Raw genomic sequence first — 18,303 nt, 5'->3', positions numbered from 1 at the left:
TTATTTTTTTCCTCTCCAATATTTTTGGCTGTTTTAATCAAGAAAAATTTCGAACTTAACAAAAATAAAGAGAATGTTGTAATAACTCCCCGTGTACCATTACCCTGCCCTGGCAATTATGAATTTTGTTTATATCCCCACAGACACACATCCATTATTTTGAAGCCAGTCCTGGGCATCATCTGTTTAATCTGTAAATACTAAAATATATATCCTTAAAGGATTCTTCAAGAGTCTTTATAAACATTTTTCTTAATTTATGTTTTAATGCACACTGTTTCATTTAAGTTTTTGGGTACTAACCATCTGTTTGTTGATCTCTCATCATGGTGTATCTGTTCCTTGATTAGTTTTGTTATTTTAAAAATTTTGGATGTGGTATTTCCTATGGAACTTGTGTGGGTACCTTGGATTATGGAAGTGGTTTTGATGATTTGTTTCTGCTGGGCACAATAAGCCACAGCCCACTTTTACGCACACTTTCAGCTTATAGAGTCAAACATCATATATGAGATAAAAATTTGAATAGCACCTGCACAGATTGTGTTTGGTTTTTAGTTTTTCGTGGGAAACTATGCCCATAACCCCTAGAAGTCCAGGAAATTGCTTTCTTGCTACTTCTCAGCAATGACAAAGTTTTGCTTTTTGCTCTAACTTTGTTTCATCTTCCTATCTAGCTCTTGAGTATCTCCCTTCCTTCCTTTGGAACTTTGCTATAATTTTTTCTACTATTTTATCTATTTCTGTTTAGCATTTTGATTATTTTTAGAAGGGAAAGTGCTTGGTCTCACTGTATTGCCCAACTAGAAAGTTACGTTTCTACCTGTCTATTTAAGGTGATGTTATAAATTTATTAAATACTTCATATAGGAGTGAGTGAGAGGGGTGTGTGTGTATCTTTTAATCTGATATGCTAGTGTTCAGGTCACATTTAATATGTGTTCTCATTTCATCTGGTCAGGTGGGCAGAACCTAAACACACATTCAGACTTGTATTTCAGTTAAGTCTTCTGCTTGTATATTTTGTTTGTGTTAGAATCAAATAGTCGTTAATTTATGGGTCAGAAATGTTGGTAATATTACATCTGATTTAATATAATTTATTGCTAGATAGAATCTTGGAATACATGAAGTTATATGAGATACATCTGAAAAATGAACATATATCTCTACATAACAGTATAACATAACATATATCCGTACATAACAGTAAGGGAAAAAACTCTTTGGGAAAATGGCAAAGGATTTAAACATACTGTTTAAGAAAACTGTAAATAAAATTATAGTAAGATTTTTTCCTTATTAGATTGGAAAAGATAAAAAATGTTTGATAATACCCTGGGTTCAGAAGGATGCTGAGAAATTGGAACACTCACACATTGCTAGTGGGGATGTAAATTAAAATTGCCTGAGGAAGGACGCTTCAGCATCTTTCTTCCAAGGATCAAGTGTACATTTGGTACATTGTTGGAAATACCACCAGATGGGAAGCAACTTAAATGTTCATCAGAGTAGACTAAATTATAGTAGGCATACACAGTGCTCTTCAATGTTATTATGTATTACAGAGTGAGACAGTTATAACATGTGAATAGGGAATGATCTCAGAGGAATGATTATATGGAAAAGGCAAGGTGTACATAGTAGACTAACATGAGAATGGGAATGTATGTGGATTTAAAATGTATAAAATATCTGGAAGAACGTAGAAGAAAATGATGGTGATGGTTGCCTTGGGAGGGGAAGAACTGGCTGTCTCAGGATCCAGGGAAGGGAGAGAGAGTTTATTTTTCACTTTTGAGTTTTAGGTGATGACATGTATTACATATTATTTTAATGGAAACCAGAGTCTGTCTTTGTGTGAAGATCCAAGTAAAGGAAGAAGAATCCTGTGAGGTTGAATTGGAATTGTGGATATATTAGTATGAGATCATGATTTCTCTCACACACACACACACACACACACATTTGCTGAAGGAGTTAAACAGAGAAAAGAATGGGAGGGACTTAAAAAAAAATTTAGAATGCTGGTTAATTAATGATTGTACATTATTACTTTGATAAAAATAGAGAATTAGAAAAATTATTCAAGAAAAGTCCTGTGCCATTTTAAGCCCTGTACTTGTACTATGTGTGACTTTTTTTTGCTTTGCATCCATTTCATTACCATGTGGCTATGTCATGGTTAATGTTCATTTAACAAATAATGAGTCTTACTGTGTGGTAGGCAATGTGCTAAATGTTTAACATACCGTATTTACAGAATTTTGTGAATGAAAAATATTAAGGAAACATTTTTATCTGGAAGTTGCTCTACTTAACAGGTTGCTCCTTTGATTTAGTACCTTAGAATTAGCATAGATTATTAAAACTAGAAAATATTTCTATTATTTTGTAGAAGAAATTAAGGAACTTGTTATAGATGGAAAACCAGATTTTTGGTTCAGCATTCGTTCAACTGAGGTTCAGTTGTAATTTATGATGAATATTGTGAGATTTGATTCCTTTTTAAAATGTACTTTTGGTATCTTGGGCAATTTTTTCTACTTTTTGTTTTAAGATTTTACCATCTTCAAGTGACTTTCTACCTGTTTGTACAGTTGTGCCTTTTCCTGTGACATGGGCTCTGCCTTGGAAATGTCCTCTTCCTCCATGGTTTCTGCCTGTTTATAAAATCCAATAGAATTTCCTGGATGAAATATGACTTCCTTCTTGAGTATTGAATTTTACTTTGATTTTGGTCTCTTGGAATTAAACCTAACAGTTTTTTCTAGAGACTTAATTCTTCCTACTTGTCAGTGGTTCTTTATACTGTATATAATTCTTGAAGTTGGGATTTATTAAAAAAAATAGCTTTAGATAAATAGCTTAGATAAATGTTCCATTTGTTGAACAGTTATGTTACTCTATATTCTTTTGTTTGCTAATTTACTAATTGAATAGTTTAAGACCAAAGCCTTATCTCTGATAGATATGCTCCATTGTTTATAGGGTGGTGCTTAGAATGCTAGCTTTATTTTCCGATTCTGGTCCCATCTAATTTATTATATGACTTTGTATAAGTTTCTTGATTCCTTGGTGATTTTATTCATTTTTAAAATTTATCATAATGGTTCTCTCTATATAAATAACATATACATGAGTGGTTAAGATACAGCTTGGCACAGTTTAACATACTGTGTTAAACTATTAAACACAGTTTAACATATTGAACGCTTAAATATTTGTTGAATGAATAATGTAATCTTTTGTGATAATGTGCTGATAAAAATATACAGATAGTGACTACTAGTATATATACCCTGAAGTTAGAAATTGAACATATTAGTAGTATTTTTATTTAATGAATTTCAGTAAGCTGATAGGAAATTGAAACTCCTTAGAACATTTTTTTATTTCCTGTCAATTATTTTGTTTGTGTTTTAAGATTCTTCATTGGTTATTTGCTCACTTAAAAAATCAGTTTGGTGTATAAACTATATAATGAGGAATATGTTTTGTCTATAAAACAAATCACTTATAAGTAAATTTAAGGTAAAAATATTTGTTGAATGCCACAGACTATTAACCACTGCAGCCTAATGAAGTACTTTGGAAAAGTTAATTGAAGTGATGGTTGGACTATTGTATGTAAAAATAATTCACTCCTAGAGATAGAATTAGTATTGGAGTTTGGTTATTCCTAATCTTTTCTCTAAGATATGGGGTTGAGGAATTAGTTACTGTACTAAATTTGCATCACTTATTTCTTGACAGTTTCCATTTCTTGAGTGGTTCTTTACCACTTTTATGATACAATCCTCTTTATTGTTATCCCCATCCTGTTTTTCTGAGATTAAGTTTATTCTAAGGTCTGTCAGTGTCTCCTGAAATGACTTCTATAATAATGGCTATTTCCTCTGACTTTTGCTCGTATTTGAGTTTCTTTGGTCTAGAATGTTCTGTTTCTAGTACATCTTGTAATTTTGGGTAGTTAGTGCACTGACTTAGTCACATGTCTCTCAAAAAGGCATGTAACTTCTTGGTTCTGCCTCTTGGTCAAGTGACACTCAGCCCTGGAGGGAACCCGGATTTAGCTCTCCAAGCCTCCCAGGATCATAAAATTTGCTGGTTGAAGGGTTACAAAGGGGATCGCCTGTTTTATTGACGAGAGTAATGACAGGACAAATTAGTGGAAGGGACTTTTAAATACGTTAATGTTAAAAATTGATTCACTTCCTCTCTACTGACTTTTTACCAATGACCTTATCTAGGAAGATTTTCTCATTCCAGGGAGCCACTTGTCATTTTGGTTTTTACTGTCTAACCTGTATTGAGTCTTCTTTATAATTTAATTTTTTTTTTTTTTTTTACAAAAAATGTATATCTATGCTATATACCATAAGTATGTTTAACCTTTACTCTATGTGGTATTAATAATGAATAACTGGTATGTATAATACCTGATATAGCCATGATCATTTTGGTAAGACATAAAGCAGAATCCAATGTTTTTTAATTGGGCTAAAATCTGCATGGCTACTGCTTGACAGCACGTGAAAAGACAGAGTTATTCTGTACCTGTTGTTTCCTTCACAGAGAGCTAGTGGCATCTGACAAAGAACCATGACCTGGCTGAACTCCAGGATGGAAGTAATGCACAAGTCACTTAATAAAAGCCAACACTGTAAATCGTACGTAATGGCTATATGCAAACTAGTGATCAAAGTTAATCATTTTAGAAGGGAAGAGTGTACAGTTTGCTTAATAAGTGGCTGTGTAACCACTAATGCAGTAGCTGTTTAGCAGCTTTCTGAATCCTTGGAAGGCCAGTGTGTCAGTAAGACAGTCCTCATGAGCACTCTTATATATTGCCTCAAGTGATGGAGGGGTGATGAGAGCTAGAATCACGTTTCTCTCTCATCTCCCCATATCCTCATTCCAGTCAGGCTTTTCTGAGCCTCTGCTCCCACATTTCTGCCAAACTTAGTCACAGAGATCTAGGTCTTAAATGTTCCTAGTAGCTTTTTTTTTTCTTTTTCTGATTGTAAGTACTGTGTTTTCCAGAGCTGGCACTGTTTTGGAGATCCTCTGTGGAATCTCACTTGGAGAAAAAGAAAAGTGAGAGGCACTTCATTTTACATTGTAGTTCCTTAGTTCAGATGCAAGTAGCGGTGTTGGTTACCACAGTAGAAATATTGTGTTGGCGTTGTTTGATAATGCTTCTCAGAATCTACTTTTGGTTTACTTTTTTTTTAAAGTTAGGGATGACTGAGTCAGTTTGAGATTTAGAAACTCAGAGAACTTTTTTGTGGCTGTCTTACCATTGCACCCCTATCAAAAAAAAAAAAAGACCTAAATTTCAGTGTCCCATAGATGTAATTTTAAAGTTAAAAGTCATCCATGATATGTAAAAATGGCATTCGAGGGATAAGTTACAGTAGTATTTGCTAAGTCACTTCAGTCGTGTCCGACTCTGTGCGACCCCAGAGACAGCAGCCCACCAGGCTCTGCTGTCCCTGGGATTCTCCAGGCAAGAACACTGGAGTGGGCTGCAGTTTCCTTCTCCAATGCATGAAAGTGAAGAGTGAAAGTGAAGTTGCTGTCGTGCCTGACTCTTAGCGACCCCATGGACTGCAGCCCACCAGGCTTCTCTGTCCATGGGATTTTCCAGGCAAGAGTACAGTAGTATGATTTTGTACAATTCTGGGAAAGAGTTTTTCCTCAAGTTTGTTTCAGTACTATTAAAATTGTATTAGTGATGTCCGGCAACAGAAAACTCTTAAAACATGAGCCTTCAATTAAGAAGCAACATTTAGTCTCAGTTGACTTCAGTGTTTGGGTGTGGTCCCTCTGTTACTTCGGCCTTGGCCCAGCAGCTTTCCAGATGTAAGCCACACTTTTGATAGCTGCCACTTTTATAATGTATATGGTTCTGGGGCTTCATTAGGTAATTTAACTGTAATCCTAAGTTTAACTTCCCTTGAGCTTCAGACCCTTTTAAAATACATTTTTTTAACCTAAACATATTTTTCATTAAAGATATAAAATGTTTTTATTTCCTTTAACATGCATATAATCACTGCATTTTGTTTAGGTGCTTTTTATTCACATAAACAAGAAAGTTCTTGAGTTAAAGGTATATTTTCTAAGCCATTTTTTACTTCTTCACTATCTATTTGTTGATTTTACTCCCAAAACAAATCTGAGGTGTGTTACTGTTTTAAATTTTCTAAAATAATTTTATTCTCTATAATATTTTTTATTACAGAAAGATTTTTAAATTACTTAACATCAAGCAAAATTGATAGTCCAAGAAGATCTATCATGTTTGTTTTTTGTGACTTTTTAATACTCCTAGGGGCACCTTGTGCAAATACCTCAGTTTGAGAGGCACTGGCTCATTGGATCAAGTGGGCATTTCCTAGTACAAAATGAGGGAAAGAAAGACATAAATATTATGACTTAATATATTAAGTCATATCTTAAGTCTTAATAAAAGACTTAAATATTAACCCAATTTAAAAAAATAGTTCCACATGAGGGACATGACTCTCGTATTGCTTGAAACATTTCTAGAGCTCTTCCTCTCGACCCCTGTACTTCTCCCCCTTTTGGATGAGCTCTAGTCTGCAGAGGACACTGAGTAGCCCTGCTCTAGGCCATAATGACTTACTTGTTCTGGGACTGTAGTCTTCTTCATACTCTATGTCTTAAATATTTTATTTCTCCTCTCTAAAATGATTGCACATCCTTGTTTTCTAACTGCTGCATTCCCTCTGTAACTTCTTGACAAGTCAGATACCCCGTCTCCAGGGAAGCCTGTCTTAACGATTACCATCTGCAATAGAGCGAGACATTCCCTCTGTGCTTCCATAGCCTCTTACAGAGCTGCCCTGTTAATGGTGTACTCACTTCTTTTCTTATTAGACTGTGGACTCTTTTGAGGGCAGGGACTTTATCTTTATATCCCCTCTGGTCAAGTAGAGTGCCTAGCACCCAGCAAGTATCGTGAAAGTGAAAGTCGCTCAGTTGTGTCCAACTCTTTGCAGTCCCATGGACTATACAGTCCATGGAATTCTCCAGGACAGAATACTGGAGTGGGTAGCCTTTCCCTTCTCCAGGGGATTTTCCCAACCCTGGGATCGAACCCAGGTCTCCCTCGTTGTAGACAGATTCTTTACCAGCTGAGCCACAAGGGAGGCCCAAGTATCAGGAAATGCTTGCTTAAATGAATGGATGAGTAGACAGACAGGCTCTTTCTAATTAGTGTTTGATGTAATCTAGCTTTACCATTATGACTTGTTGTGATCCCAAAGCATTCAACTAATGATAACCACCTGACCCCTGCTTTCTAGCCATGCTTCCAGTCCAGGGTGGTATGGTGTGGATTACTGTGGCAGTTGTTTTTACTAGTGCCTAATGTTGTAACTTATTTCTTTCAGGAATTGTTGGATAAGTATTTAATAGCCAATGCAACTAATCCAGAGAGTAAGGTCTTCTATCTGAAAATGAAGGGAGATTACTTCCGGTACCTTGCTGAAGTTGCTTGTGGTGATGATCGGAAGCGTAAGTGTATTCGGTTTATGGGTAAAGCTAAAATATAAAAGGAAGGGAGAATAAGTTTGTAATGTTATCTTATGTTCTCAAAAATGAAAATACAGTCATGAATTTACATTATGTGCTCTTTATGAAAAATTCATAAACTCTGATTATAATCTGATATTATTAAAAACAAACATAATCTTTCAGGCTTTAGAATTTGGTTCACCATATTTTTAGCCCCAGAGTTCTTTACATATGCTTTGGGTGATTCTGTTATGTCATGTGGTCTTCAGCATCTTGTATCTTGAAACTTAAGATGACTAAAAATTACATACAGAAGACGTTTTACTTCTGCTTGACATATTAATTTATTAACTCTTACTACCTGTTTTGAGGGCTCATAACACTGACTAATTACCCATAACCAGATACAGAGGAGAAATGAGATGAGAGTATTACTGCTGGTATATAATTTATCACAGAAAGCAGAGATATGGGGAAAAGAGGAACCAAATTTCCTAACTTGACTGTTAAAAAAGCTGAAGTGAATTTATTAGTAGTGAACCCAGTCTCTGGAGTATTGGTAGTTGAGTATACTGTAGTATGTTATGTATGTGCCTGCTGCTAAATTTATCAAGGAAGTTTTAGGTACAAGTATCACATAACTCATTTTCTTTTCAATTAGTTTATTTTATTCCTAATTTTACCCCATCCGAAAAAGGCATGCCCCTGAAAATGGTAGTTATGGCTTCTTCTTCTCTTTTCTACAAAGAGTTACTAAGTAAATGTGAGTTTTACTATCCCTATATCAGTGTAATTGAAGATAGAGAAAGCTTTTGTACTTTGCTGTAACAGTCTGTACACTTAAACTGTTGTGTTACCAATGTATAATTTATTTTGCCACAAAGATAAGCAAACTGGTATGTGAAAGATGTTTGCACAGACTGAACATTTATAAATGTCAGCTCATCAAGGGATATCTTTGGAGACTGGGCCATAGCCCCAGCATTAACTGATCTAACCCTTGCTGGTTTTTTGGGATTTTCTCGTCCTAAACGTAGAACACTCCAGCAGTCTGGGACTTGTAAATAGTCTGTATTTACAGTCTGGAAACTGAGACACTTCAGTGCTCCCATTGCAGCACCTCCTTGTGTGCGAGAGAGCAAGCTCCTTAGTTCAGTGTGAGGGCTATACCAGCTATGTTTAGATCAGTAAATGTGCCATTTCAGAGGAGAAAAAAAAAAGTGAATATTTGGGTTCTAAAGGGATAACTTAATTTCTGTTAGGTCAGGCTTTTTAGAGCTTGTAATGGGCGTGGTGGCCTCATTCAGAAAAGCTAACCTTTTCAAGATATGACATCATCAGATTAGTGTTGGTAGTACTTCCTGAAGATTTTTTTCAGGAAGGTGACATTTTTATTAGGCCAGTCATCAAACTCAGATCAGATTGTGATTATATACTGGCACTTTTATGTTGCTTTCACATTAATATATCTTGAAACCAAGGATCAGTATTGTTTTTACAGATAAGTAACAAAAATAGAGTCTCTTATGTTGTCGTTGTTGATGTTGTTTTAAACTAAGCTGAGTATAAGCAAGCAGCCTTATAAACTAGTGTTTTTTAATAACCTGGTACAAGATAATGTTTTGGGTTTACTACCGTGATTTCAAAAGAATGCTGCAGAGCAAAGACTGGTTCTACCAACTTAGTAGCGTGTGTTAAAGGTGTGACTGTATACCAGATGGGATATTTTCAGTACCATGTTTTTTTATTTCGTTTTTTTCGCTTCACAGAAACGATAGATAATTCCCAAGGAGCTTACCAAGAGGCTTTCGATATAAGCAAGAAAGAGATGCAACCCACACACCCCATCCGGCTGGGGCTGGCTCTTAACTTTTCTGTGTTCTACTATGAGATCCTCAATAACCCGGAACTGGCCTGCACACTGGCTAAAACGGTAAGATGCGCATCCAGAAATACCTTGCTTAGGTTATTTGAGATAGCAAGCATGTTAATTTCTAGGCATTTTACTTGGATAGCCAGGTATGATTTCTCCTACATTTATTTGATTATCTCCTTTTTCTTACCATCATGAGACCTACCACTACCTTACTCTCCCAGCTTTGTTTGTAAGCAGTAAGATCTGTCTAAAGAGCATATTGGTCAGAGTAATCAAAAAAGTATGAAAGAAATGTAGAGGGTCAGAAAGTAATGCCTACCAAGTGCGATTACTAGAATTTCTGCACTCCTCAAAGTATTTTAAAATGGATGCATTGAGAGGGATTTTGGCAAATAAATACTAGTTCTTATTTGTAAGAAATATATTGGGCATAGCTACTGTGCTGTCTGTCCTATGAAAGAACTAAGAAATGCTTGTGTAACTGACTAAGTATATATATCTTTATAAATTTCAAGTCATCCTCAAAAATTCTTATGTTGAGAATCTGAGAAAGTGATTTGAGTTTTCTTTTTAATGGATAATAGAAAGTAAGGTGGCTGTTCATATATTACATAAAAATGGTCTGTGATCGTAGAGTATCAGTTTATGTTGATGTTAAGTATTGTTCATCATGGATATTGATATTTGTCAGGCTTTTGATGAGGCTATTGCAGAACTCGACACACTGAATGAAGACTCGTACAAAGACAGCACCCTCATCATGCAGCTGCTGAGAGACAACCTCACAGTGAGCGTCCCCCTTTTTCTCATTTGTATTTCCTGTTTAGGGACAAAAGTGTCAATATCTATTCAGGCTCTCTGTCTTCCAGGGAAGCTACAGTAGAACTACACCTGGTCTTAGAAAACAGATGTATAAAAATTACACAAAAATGTTAAATACACGCTAGTATTTTGTATAGGACAACTCTTCTTTTGTAGGCAGTTGAATAGGCATTTTATCAAGACCTTCCTGAGAAAATACACTAAGATTTTAGGGACTCATTAACATTATTGTTACACTGGTATGAAGATGTTGATAAATTATGTTAATATGGAGAGTTTGTCTGTTTTAATTTGTTTTTTTCTTTAGTTTTCCACCCTACTTGTATAGAAAGGGCATCAAGGAAGAAGTAATAGAGAAAAAGTACAGGTTGAGTTTTACTTAACTTTTGTAGGTTCAAGAACATTTGGTATGTCAACATCTTACACAAAATGTGGAAGAAGGAATTCACCTTTTAATATAAATGTAGTTCTCCTGTGGCCCCTCCCCTTGCCCCAGTTTTGATGCTTTTTCTTCTGCTAGATAAAATTTTTTGGCCTTATTACTCTCATAAATTATATTTCAGTAATGCTTTTTAAGAATAGCATTGAGCTGTCAGGAATTGAAACTAGCATTAAATTCTAAGGATGTTAGTTACCTTCTTTTTGACTGATATTACAGTAAGCTTTAAAAATGTACTCAGAGTATATCACTTTGCACATATACAGTGAAAGGTCTCCTAGAATACACTTTAGGAAGAGTTGATGATATTTGAGGTTTTGAGAAATATAACTTCTAATCTTAGTCATAGTCTCTATTTGAATAATTTACTGCTTTCACAATTATATTTTAATATAATAGTTGGACCTGAAATAATTGTCATCTAGAAATAGTAACTTAATGTGATTTTTTTTTTTCTTTCCAGTTATGGACATCAGACAGTGCAGGAGAAGAATGTGATGCGGCAGAAGGGGCAGAAAACTAAGTGCATACAGGGTGTCATCTTTCTTCCCCTTGAAACCTTTTTACTCATCTCCATTCCTTATTCCATTTGGATTTCCTATAGCAAAGAAACCCATTCATGTGTATGGAATCAACTGTTTATAGTCTTTTCACACTGCAGCTTTGGGAAAACTCCATTCCTTGATTTGTGTTTGTCTTAGCCTTCCTGGTGTGCAGTTACTGCTGTAGAAAAGTATTAATAGCTTCATTTCATACAAACATAAGTAACTTCCAAACACTTATGTAGAAGACTAAAAATGTATCTGGTATTTAAGTAATCTGAACCAGTTCTGCAAGTGACTGTGTTTTGTATTACTGTGAAGATATGAAAATGTAGCTAATTACAATTTAAAGAGTGTTCTACATAACTTCTTAATTTCTACATTCCCTCCTTTACTCTTCTTCAGAGATTTCCTTTCAGTGAGCAACTTTTCCATCCTCTTAATGTATTCCTTTTTAGTAGGAATCCAGAAGTATTAGATTGAATGGAAAAGCATTCAACATTTTGGGGCTGGGGGAATCACAGATTAAATGCCTCCTGTATCATATGTGATGGAGGTCTTGTGTATCTGTGACAACAGGGAGTTTCCTTATTCACTCTTCCCAATAAAAACTCACTTACACCTCCTGCCTTTGTAGTTCTGGTATTCACTTTACTATGTAATAGAAGTAGCATGTTGCTGCCAGAATACAACCATTGCTTTTGGCAAATTAAAGTGCATGTCATTTCTTAATACACTAGAAAGGGGGAAAAAAGCACACAGTCCAGTCTAAAACATTAGTACTTTTCCATGCAGATTTGTGCACATGTGAGAGGGTGTCCAGTTTGTCTAGTGATTGTTATTTAGAGAGTTGGACCACTATTGTATGTTGCTAATCATTGACTGTAGTCCCAAAAAAGCCTTGTGAAAATGTTATGCCCTATGTAACAGCAGAGTAACATAAAATAAAATTACATTTTATAAACCATTTACTCTGGCTTTGTAACAGTTGCATATTCACATTTAAGGGACAGATAAGTGTACTGCCTTCTGAAGTTTACTGCTGCTTCCTTTTTGCTTCTGTGAAATGGAGCGGTGCTGCCCGGTTTTCTGTGTTGCGATCACTTGTCTTGGGGAGCCTGGACCTGTGTGAAGCTGGATTGCATTTCTTCCGAGTTGGTGTTTTACCTCAGATCCGTTTTGTGGACACTCACTCTCTTCCTTAGACGTAAAGGGTATTAGTGAACTGTTAAAGTGGGCATTTTAAAACCAGACAAGTTAAAATTAAGTAATTGTGAGTGCTTTGGCTGGTGTTAGAATTATGCTTCAGTGGCTATTCCAGCAGAATGTTAAAAGCTTAAGAGTACCTTTAGTTTTCAAATGATTCTCTTTGTAAACAGTTATACTGTTGATGAATTCCAAATAATTTTGGTTTTATAATATCACCATGGCTATTACACTAGCCTGTCTTGAGTATTGGCCTGAGAATTTAAAGTCAGGAAATAATCTGTGACTATGAAACAAGGTTTCATTTACCTTTGATTTGTTTTCTGAGGGAAAATGAAAAGACAGAATTGAATACAACAGTTATCAGTCCTAACCAAGTTGTAAGTACTGGATAAAGTAATCACTCCACTACTTTAGTGAGTTATTAAAGTACCTTCCTTCTTAAAGAGCAGCTTAGTCCCAGATTATCTCGTTGCTGCAGAAGTGAACATCTTTAAGAGTGGGCCCAGGCTATGGTATTACCTCCAGATGAATAGAGAATATTTATAGAGTACTGCAGAGAACTCAGTTGGGATAGAGGAAGGGTTTAAAGCCACATTTAAGCTTTCTTAACTTTTATAATTACTTTCTGAGATAGTTCAGAAAATCTAAATGTTACATCTATTTTGTAGTTAGAATTTTTCTTTATTTGTCTATTTGGCCACGCTGTGTGGCATGCAGGAATCTTCATTCCCTGACCAGGGTTCACATCTGGACTCCAGGGTATTCCCCAATAGTTGAACTTTTTCATTGACAGTTTTCCCTTTAAAATGTCATTTAGGTTTTAATAACTGGAAATAATGAAGGGGGGATTGCATATTAATGCTGATTATCCAGAATCGAAGCATTAGGGATTTCTCTTCCAACATTCAGCCTTGATTATTAGAGCTTAGATTGGGAAAGAACAGTACTTTTTTGGGATGGGATTGGTAGACTACATTCATGTCTACACCTTTATGAGTTTATGAGTAGAGACTCAGTTTTTTAAAAACCGTGAAAAGTAGGAAAGCCCATGTAAAGTGTAAAAATTCTAGTAAGAGTAAAACAATTCGAGAAGATCAGAATTCTAGTCACTTAAATAGATTGCTTTTTTTTTTTTTAATGGAGTTAAGGCAACCATTCAAAAATATTTGAGGGCTTATTTTAAGCACAAATGCGATCAGTTCAGTTGCACAGTCATGTCCAACTCTTTGCAGCCCCATGGACTACAAGCACACGAGGCCTCCCTGTCCGTCACCAACTCCCGGAGTTTACTCAGACTCCTGTCCATAGAGTCATGATGCCATCCAACCATCTCATCCTCTGTTGACCCCTTCTCCTCCTGCCTTCAATCTTTCCCAACATCAGAGTCTTTTCAAACAAGTCAGCTCTTCGCATCAGGTGGCCAAAGTATTGGAGTTTCTGCTTCAACGTCAGTCCTTCCAATGAACACCCAGGACTGATTTCTATTAGGATGGACTGGTTGGATCTCTTTGCAGTCCAAGGGACTCTCAAGAGTTCTCCAACACCACAGTTCAAAAGCATCAATTCTTTGGCGCTCAGTTTGCTTTATAGTCCAACTCTCACATCCATACATGACTACTGGGAAAACCATAGCTTTGACTAGATGGACCTTTTTTGGCAAAGTAATGTCTCGGCTTTTTAATATGCTGTCTAGGTTGGTCATAACTTTTATTCTAAGGAGCAAGCGTCTTAATTTCACGTCTGCAGTCACCATCTGCAGTGATTTTGGAGCCCCCCAAAATAAAGTCTCACACTGTTTCCACTGTTTCCCCATCTATCTGCCATACAGTGCTTGGACCAGATGCCATGATCTTAGTTTTCTGAATGTTGAGCTTTAAGCCAACCTTTTCACTCTCATGTTTCACTTTCATCAAGAGGCTCTTTAGTTCTTCTTCGCTTTCTGCCATATGTGTGTTATCTGCATATCTGAGGTTATTGATACTTCTACTGGCAATCCTGATTCCAGCTTGTGCTTCATCCTGCCTGGCATTTCTCATGGTGTACTCTGCATGTAAGTTAAATAAATAGGATGACAAAGTACAGCTTTGATGTACTCCTTTCCAGACTGGAACCAGTCTATTCCATGTCCAGTTCTGTTGCTTCTTGACCTGCATACAGATTTCTCAGGAGGCAGGTCAGGTGGTCTGGTATTCCTATCTCTCAGAATTTTCCACAGTTGTGATCCACACAGTCAGTCTTTGGCATAGTCAGTAAAGCAGAATTAGAATTAGTTTTTCTGGAATTCTCTTCCTTTTTTGATCCAACAAATGTTGGCAATTTGATCACTGATTCCTCTGCCTTTTCTAAATCCAGCTTGAACAACTGGAAGTTCACAGTTCATGTACTTTTGAAGCCTGACTTGGAGAATTTTGAGCATTACTTTACTAGCATGTGAGATGAGTGCAATTGTGTGGTAGTTTGAGCATTCTTTGGCATTGCCTTTCTTTGGGATTGGAATGAAAACTGACCTTTTCCAGTCCTGTGGCCACTGCTGAGTTTTCCAAATTTGCTGATATATCGAGTCAGCACTTTCACAGCATCATCTTTTAGGATTTGAAATAGCTCAACTGGAATTCCATCACCTCCACTAGCTTTGTTCGTAGTGATGCTTCCTAAGGCTCACTTGATTTCGCATTCCAGGATGTCTGGCTCTAGGTGAGTGATCACACCATTGTGATTATCTGGGTCGTGAAGATCTTTTTTGTACAGTTCTGTGTATTCTTGCCACTGCTTCTTAATATCTTCTGCTTCTATTAGGTCCATACCATTTCTGTCCTTTATTGTGTCCATCTTTGCATGAAAAATTTTCTTGGTATCTCATATTTTCTTGCAGAGATCTCCAATCTTTCCCATTCTATTGTTTTCCTCTATTTCTTTGCACTGATCACTGAGGAAGGCTTTCTTATCTCTCCTTGCTATTCTTTAGAACTCTGCATTCAAATGGGTATATCTTTCCTTTTCTACTTTGCTTTTCTGCTTCTGTTCTTTTCGTAACTATTTGTAAGGCCTCCTCAGACAACCCATTTTGCCTTTTTGCATTTCTTTTTCTTGGGAATGCTCTTGATAACTGCCTCCTATACAATGTCACAAACCTCTGTCCATAGTTCAGGCACTCTATCAGATCTAATCCCTTGAATCTATTTCTCACTTCCACTGTATAATTGTAAGGGATTTGATTTAGGTCATACCTGAATGGTCTAGTGGTTTTCCCTACTTTCTTCAATATAAGTGTGAATTTGGCAATAAGGAGTTCATGATCTGAGCCACAGTCAGCTCTTGGTCTTGTTTTTGCTGACCGTATAGAGCTTCTCCATCTTTGGCTGCAAAGAATATTATCAGTATATTATATTCTGATTTATACTGATTAAATATTTAATATTTAATACTGATTTCAGTATTGACCATCTGGTGATGTCCATGTATAGAGTCTTCTCTTGTGTTGTTGGAAGAGGGTGTTTGCTATGACCAGTGCGTTCTCTTGGCAAAACTCTGTTAGTCTTTGCTTTGCTTCATTCTGTACTCCAAGGCCAAATTTGCCTGTTCCTCCAGGTATTTTTTGACTTCCTACTTTTGCATTCCAGTCCCCCATAATGAAAAGGACATCTTTTTGGGCGTTAGTTCTAGAAGGTCTTGTAGGCTTCATAGAACCTTTCTACTTCAGCTTCTTCAGCATAACTGGTCAGGGCATAGACTTGGATTACTGTGATACTGAATGGTTTGCCTTGGAAACAAATGTGATAATTTTTGTTAAGCTACTAATATGAGCCAGGTTTTATTTGTACTGATTATAGATAGGTGTCATTTGATACATACAAGACTAACACTTAAACTCCTCATTCTTATGGTTTAGGAAGACGTCTGTTTTACAGTGATTAAGGCAATTATGTTGTCTGTTTTATTCTGCCATGTATCATCTTGCCTTGTATAGTTTGTGTTTTACCAGCTTTGCAAGAGGACGGTTACCATGTATGAATATCATATACATTACTATTGAGTTTTGAGGCCATCACAGTTAAGTATCAGTATGAACAACCTGCCACAATAACATTTTTCATCCATTCAACAGGTGCTTAAGAAACCTGTAGTACCTGAAGATGAGTCCAGACCATCATGAAGTCCAGTTCACAGCAGACTTGCCACTTACTGCTTAGCCACATTTACTTACAAAAGCCTCAGACCTGATGCTTAAAGGGAGTAAGTAATAATAAATAGACAAGGGAAGAAGCTGGAGACTGAACCATTGTCAGATTATAGCACCTTGAGCATGGCCATAAGTAGTCTGGCCCTTTTGTTTTAGTTACAGGGAATCTACATTGATTGAAATCATTCTAGTGCAGGGTCATGTACCTTCATATTTAATCCTCTCAGCTGCCCTGCCAAATAAATTTCCCTTTGACCAATAGGACATCTGATCAGAAAAAAAAATGAAGTTATTTGTCCAAAATTATGTGTCTTAAATGGCAGAACTATAGTTTGAAATCAGACCAAATTCATTTCTGTGCCACTGTTGCCAGCTGTGGGTGCTTCTACTTGTTTACTGTGGCAGATAAGTAGAATTAGTTTCTTTTCTCCCGTATTTGGAGGATTTGTTATTTTAACTCTTGCCCAACTTACCCCTTTATCTGTCAGCTTTACCTTTGAGGGACCTTAAAACCAGCTCAAGCAGTATTAGGACATTCTGAACCTAACCCATGGTTATGGAAAGAAGTCCAAAAAAATCAACTGACTTTCCCAAAATCCCAGCTAATGTCTGACCTGAAACTAGACCAAAGTAGACAAAAACAGGTGAAAATAGCTCGATTTACAGTAGTTCTCTGCTGCGTAAAGTGAAAAGAATTTTCAATGAAAATTGTTTCTTTTGCCATTCACATTTAGAAATTGAAGGCTTTAGTTTATATTTCTCTCATAAGTCTTTTTAAAAGGTGTGAGTCATCTAATGATTTTCAGAAAGTAAGGGGAAAAATAATGTTCATCACCAAGCATTTCGCGTGGTTCACACTGAAGGCCCTCGTATAATCAGTGTTAATCATATACTAACGCTGTAGTATGGCAGTAAGGCCATTGACAGGGTTCTATCCCAGGGTCCCCACTGACAGCTGCCTGTGATCTTGGGTGACTGTATTGGGAGCTAGACTTACTCATCTTCACGGGTTATGTTTTTAAGCATCTTCACAAATTCAACTCAGTTTCATAAAATTTGGGGGGTAGATTTCTCTCCTGATTTTTGAATGAGGAAACAGGCATGGAAGCTAATGACATGCTCTAGGACTTGAGTCTCATAGCTAAGTGAGTATTCATATCAGGATTCAAACTTGGGTAATCTACCTGAAAGTTGGTACACTTGCTACTGTGTTAATGTTGCCCTTTTTTGAGATTAAAAGTGAGATTTTTTTTTAAACTAGATATGACCAATTAGTGGACAATGGAAACCTAGTGAGTCACAGCCATCCCCTCCCCTTTTTTAATAGAAATAGGGGCATGTTAATAAGGGTAATAGTTTGAAATCATTTTCAATTTATGTAAACAGTGGGTTGTGATGTAAAATTGATTTCAACTGAATTTAAGAGTGATTTCTTCTAGATGAGCTTAAAGGTTTCTTGACAAGATTCATGTCCTAGGATTGCAAGTTGCTCATAGTTTTACTGTGGTTAATGGTGTCAGAGTTTTAATGGTGGCACTGCTGGGTCCCTTCCACTAAACAGTATTGTGATAATGGCGCACTTTCTGCTTTAGACTGTGCTGAGTAGTGAGTCCCTTGATGCCCTTTTAAAGAAAAAAAAGGAGATTCCTTTTGAGAGTGATACTTTTATTTCACTTGCTGGAGGGAT

The 18,303-nt window shown here is 36.4% G+C and overlaps 1 protein-coding gene across 1 annotated transcript in view; it reads left to right on the top strand.

Moving 5' to 3' along the window:
- The window catches only part of YWHAQ (tyrosine 3-monooxygenase/tryptophan 5-monooxygenase activation protein theta), a 31,205-nt gene extending 19,011 nt beyond the window's left edge, over window positions 1-12,194 (top strand). Inside the window, exons 3-6 of the mRNA XM_070379086.1 lie at window positions 7,425-7,548; window positions 9,318-9,481; window positions 10,116-10,211; window positions 11,149-12,194. Coding sequence (XP_070235187.1) covers window positions 7,425-7,548; window positions 9,318-9,481; window positions 10,116-10,211; window positions 11,149-11,208 — 444 coding nt within the window. The 3' untranslated portion in view covers window positions 11,209-12,194. The remainder of the gene's footprint in view (window positions 1-7,424; window positions 7,549-9,317; window positions 9,482-10,115; window positions 10,212-11,148) is intronic.
- Window positions 12,195-18,303: the final 6,109 nt, after the last annotated feature.

This window comes from Bos mutus, chromosome 11 (genome assembly GCF_027580195.1).
Source record: "Bos mutus isolate GX-2022 chromosome 11, NWIPB_WYAK_1.1, whole genome shotgun sequence".
In the NCBI taxonomy this organism is placed as follows: domain Eukaryota; kingdom Metazoa; phylum Chordata; class Mammalia; order Artiodactyla; family Bovidae; genus Bos; species Bos mutus.
The sequence above is the reverse complement of the archived record's forward strand: the minus strand, read 5'-3'. Positions and strand labels throughout refer to the sequence as shown.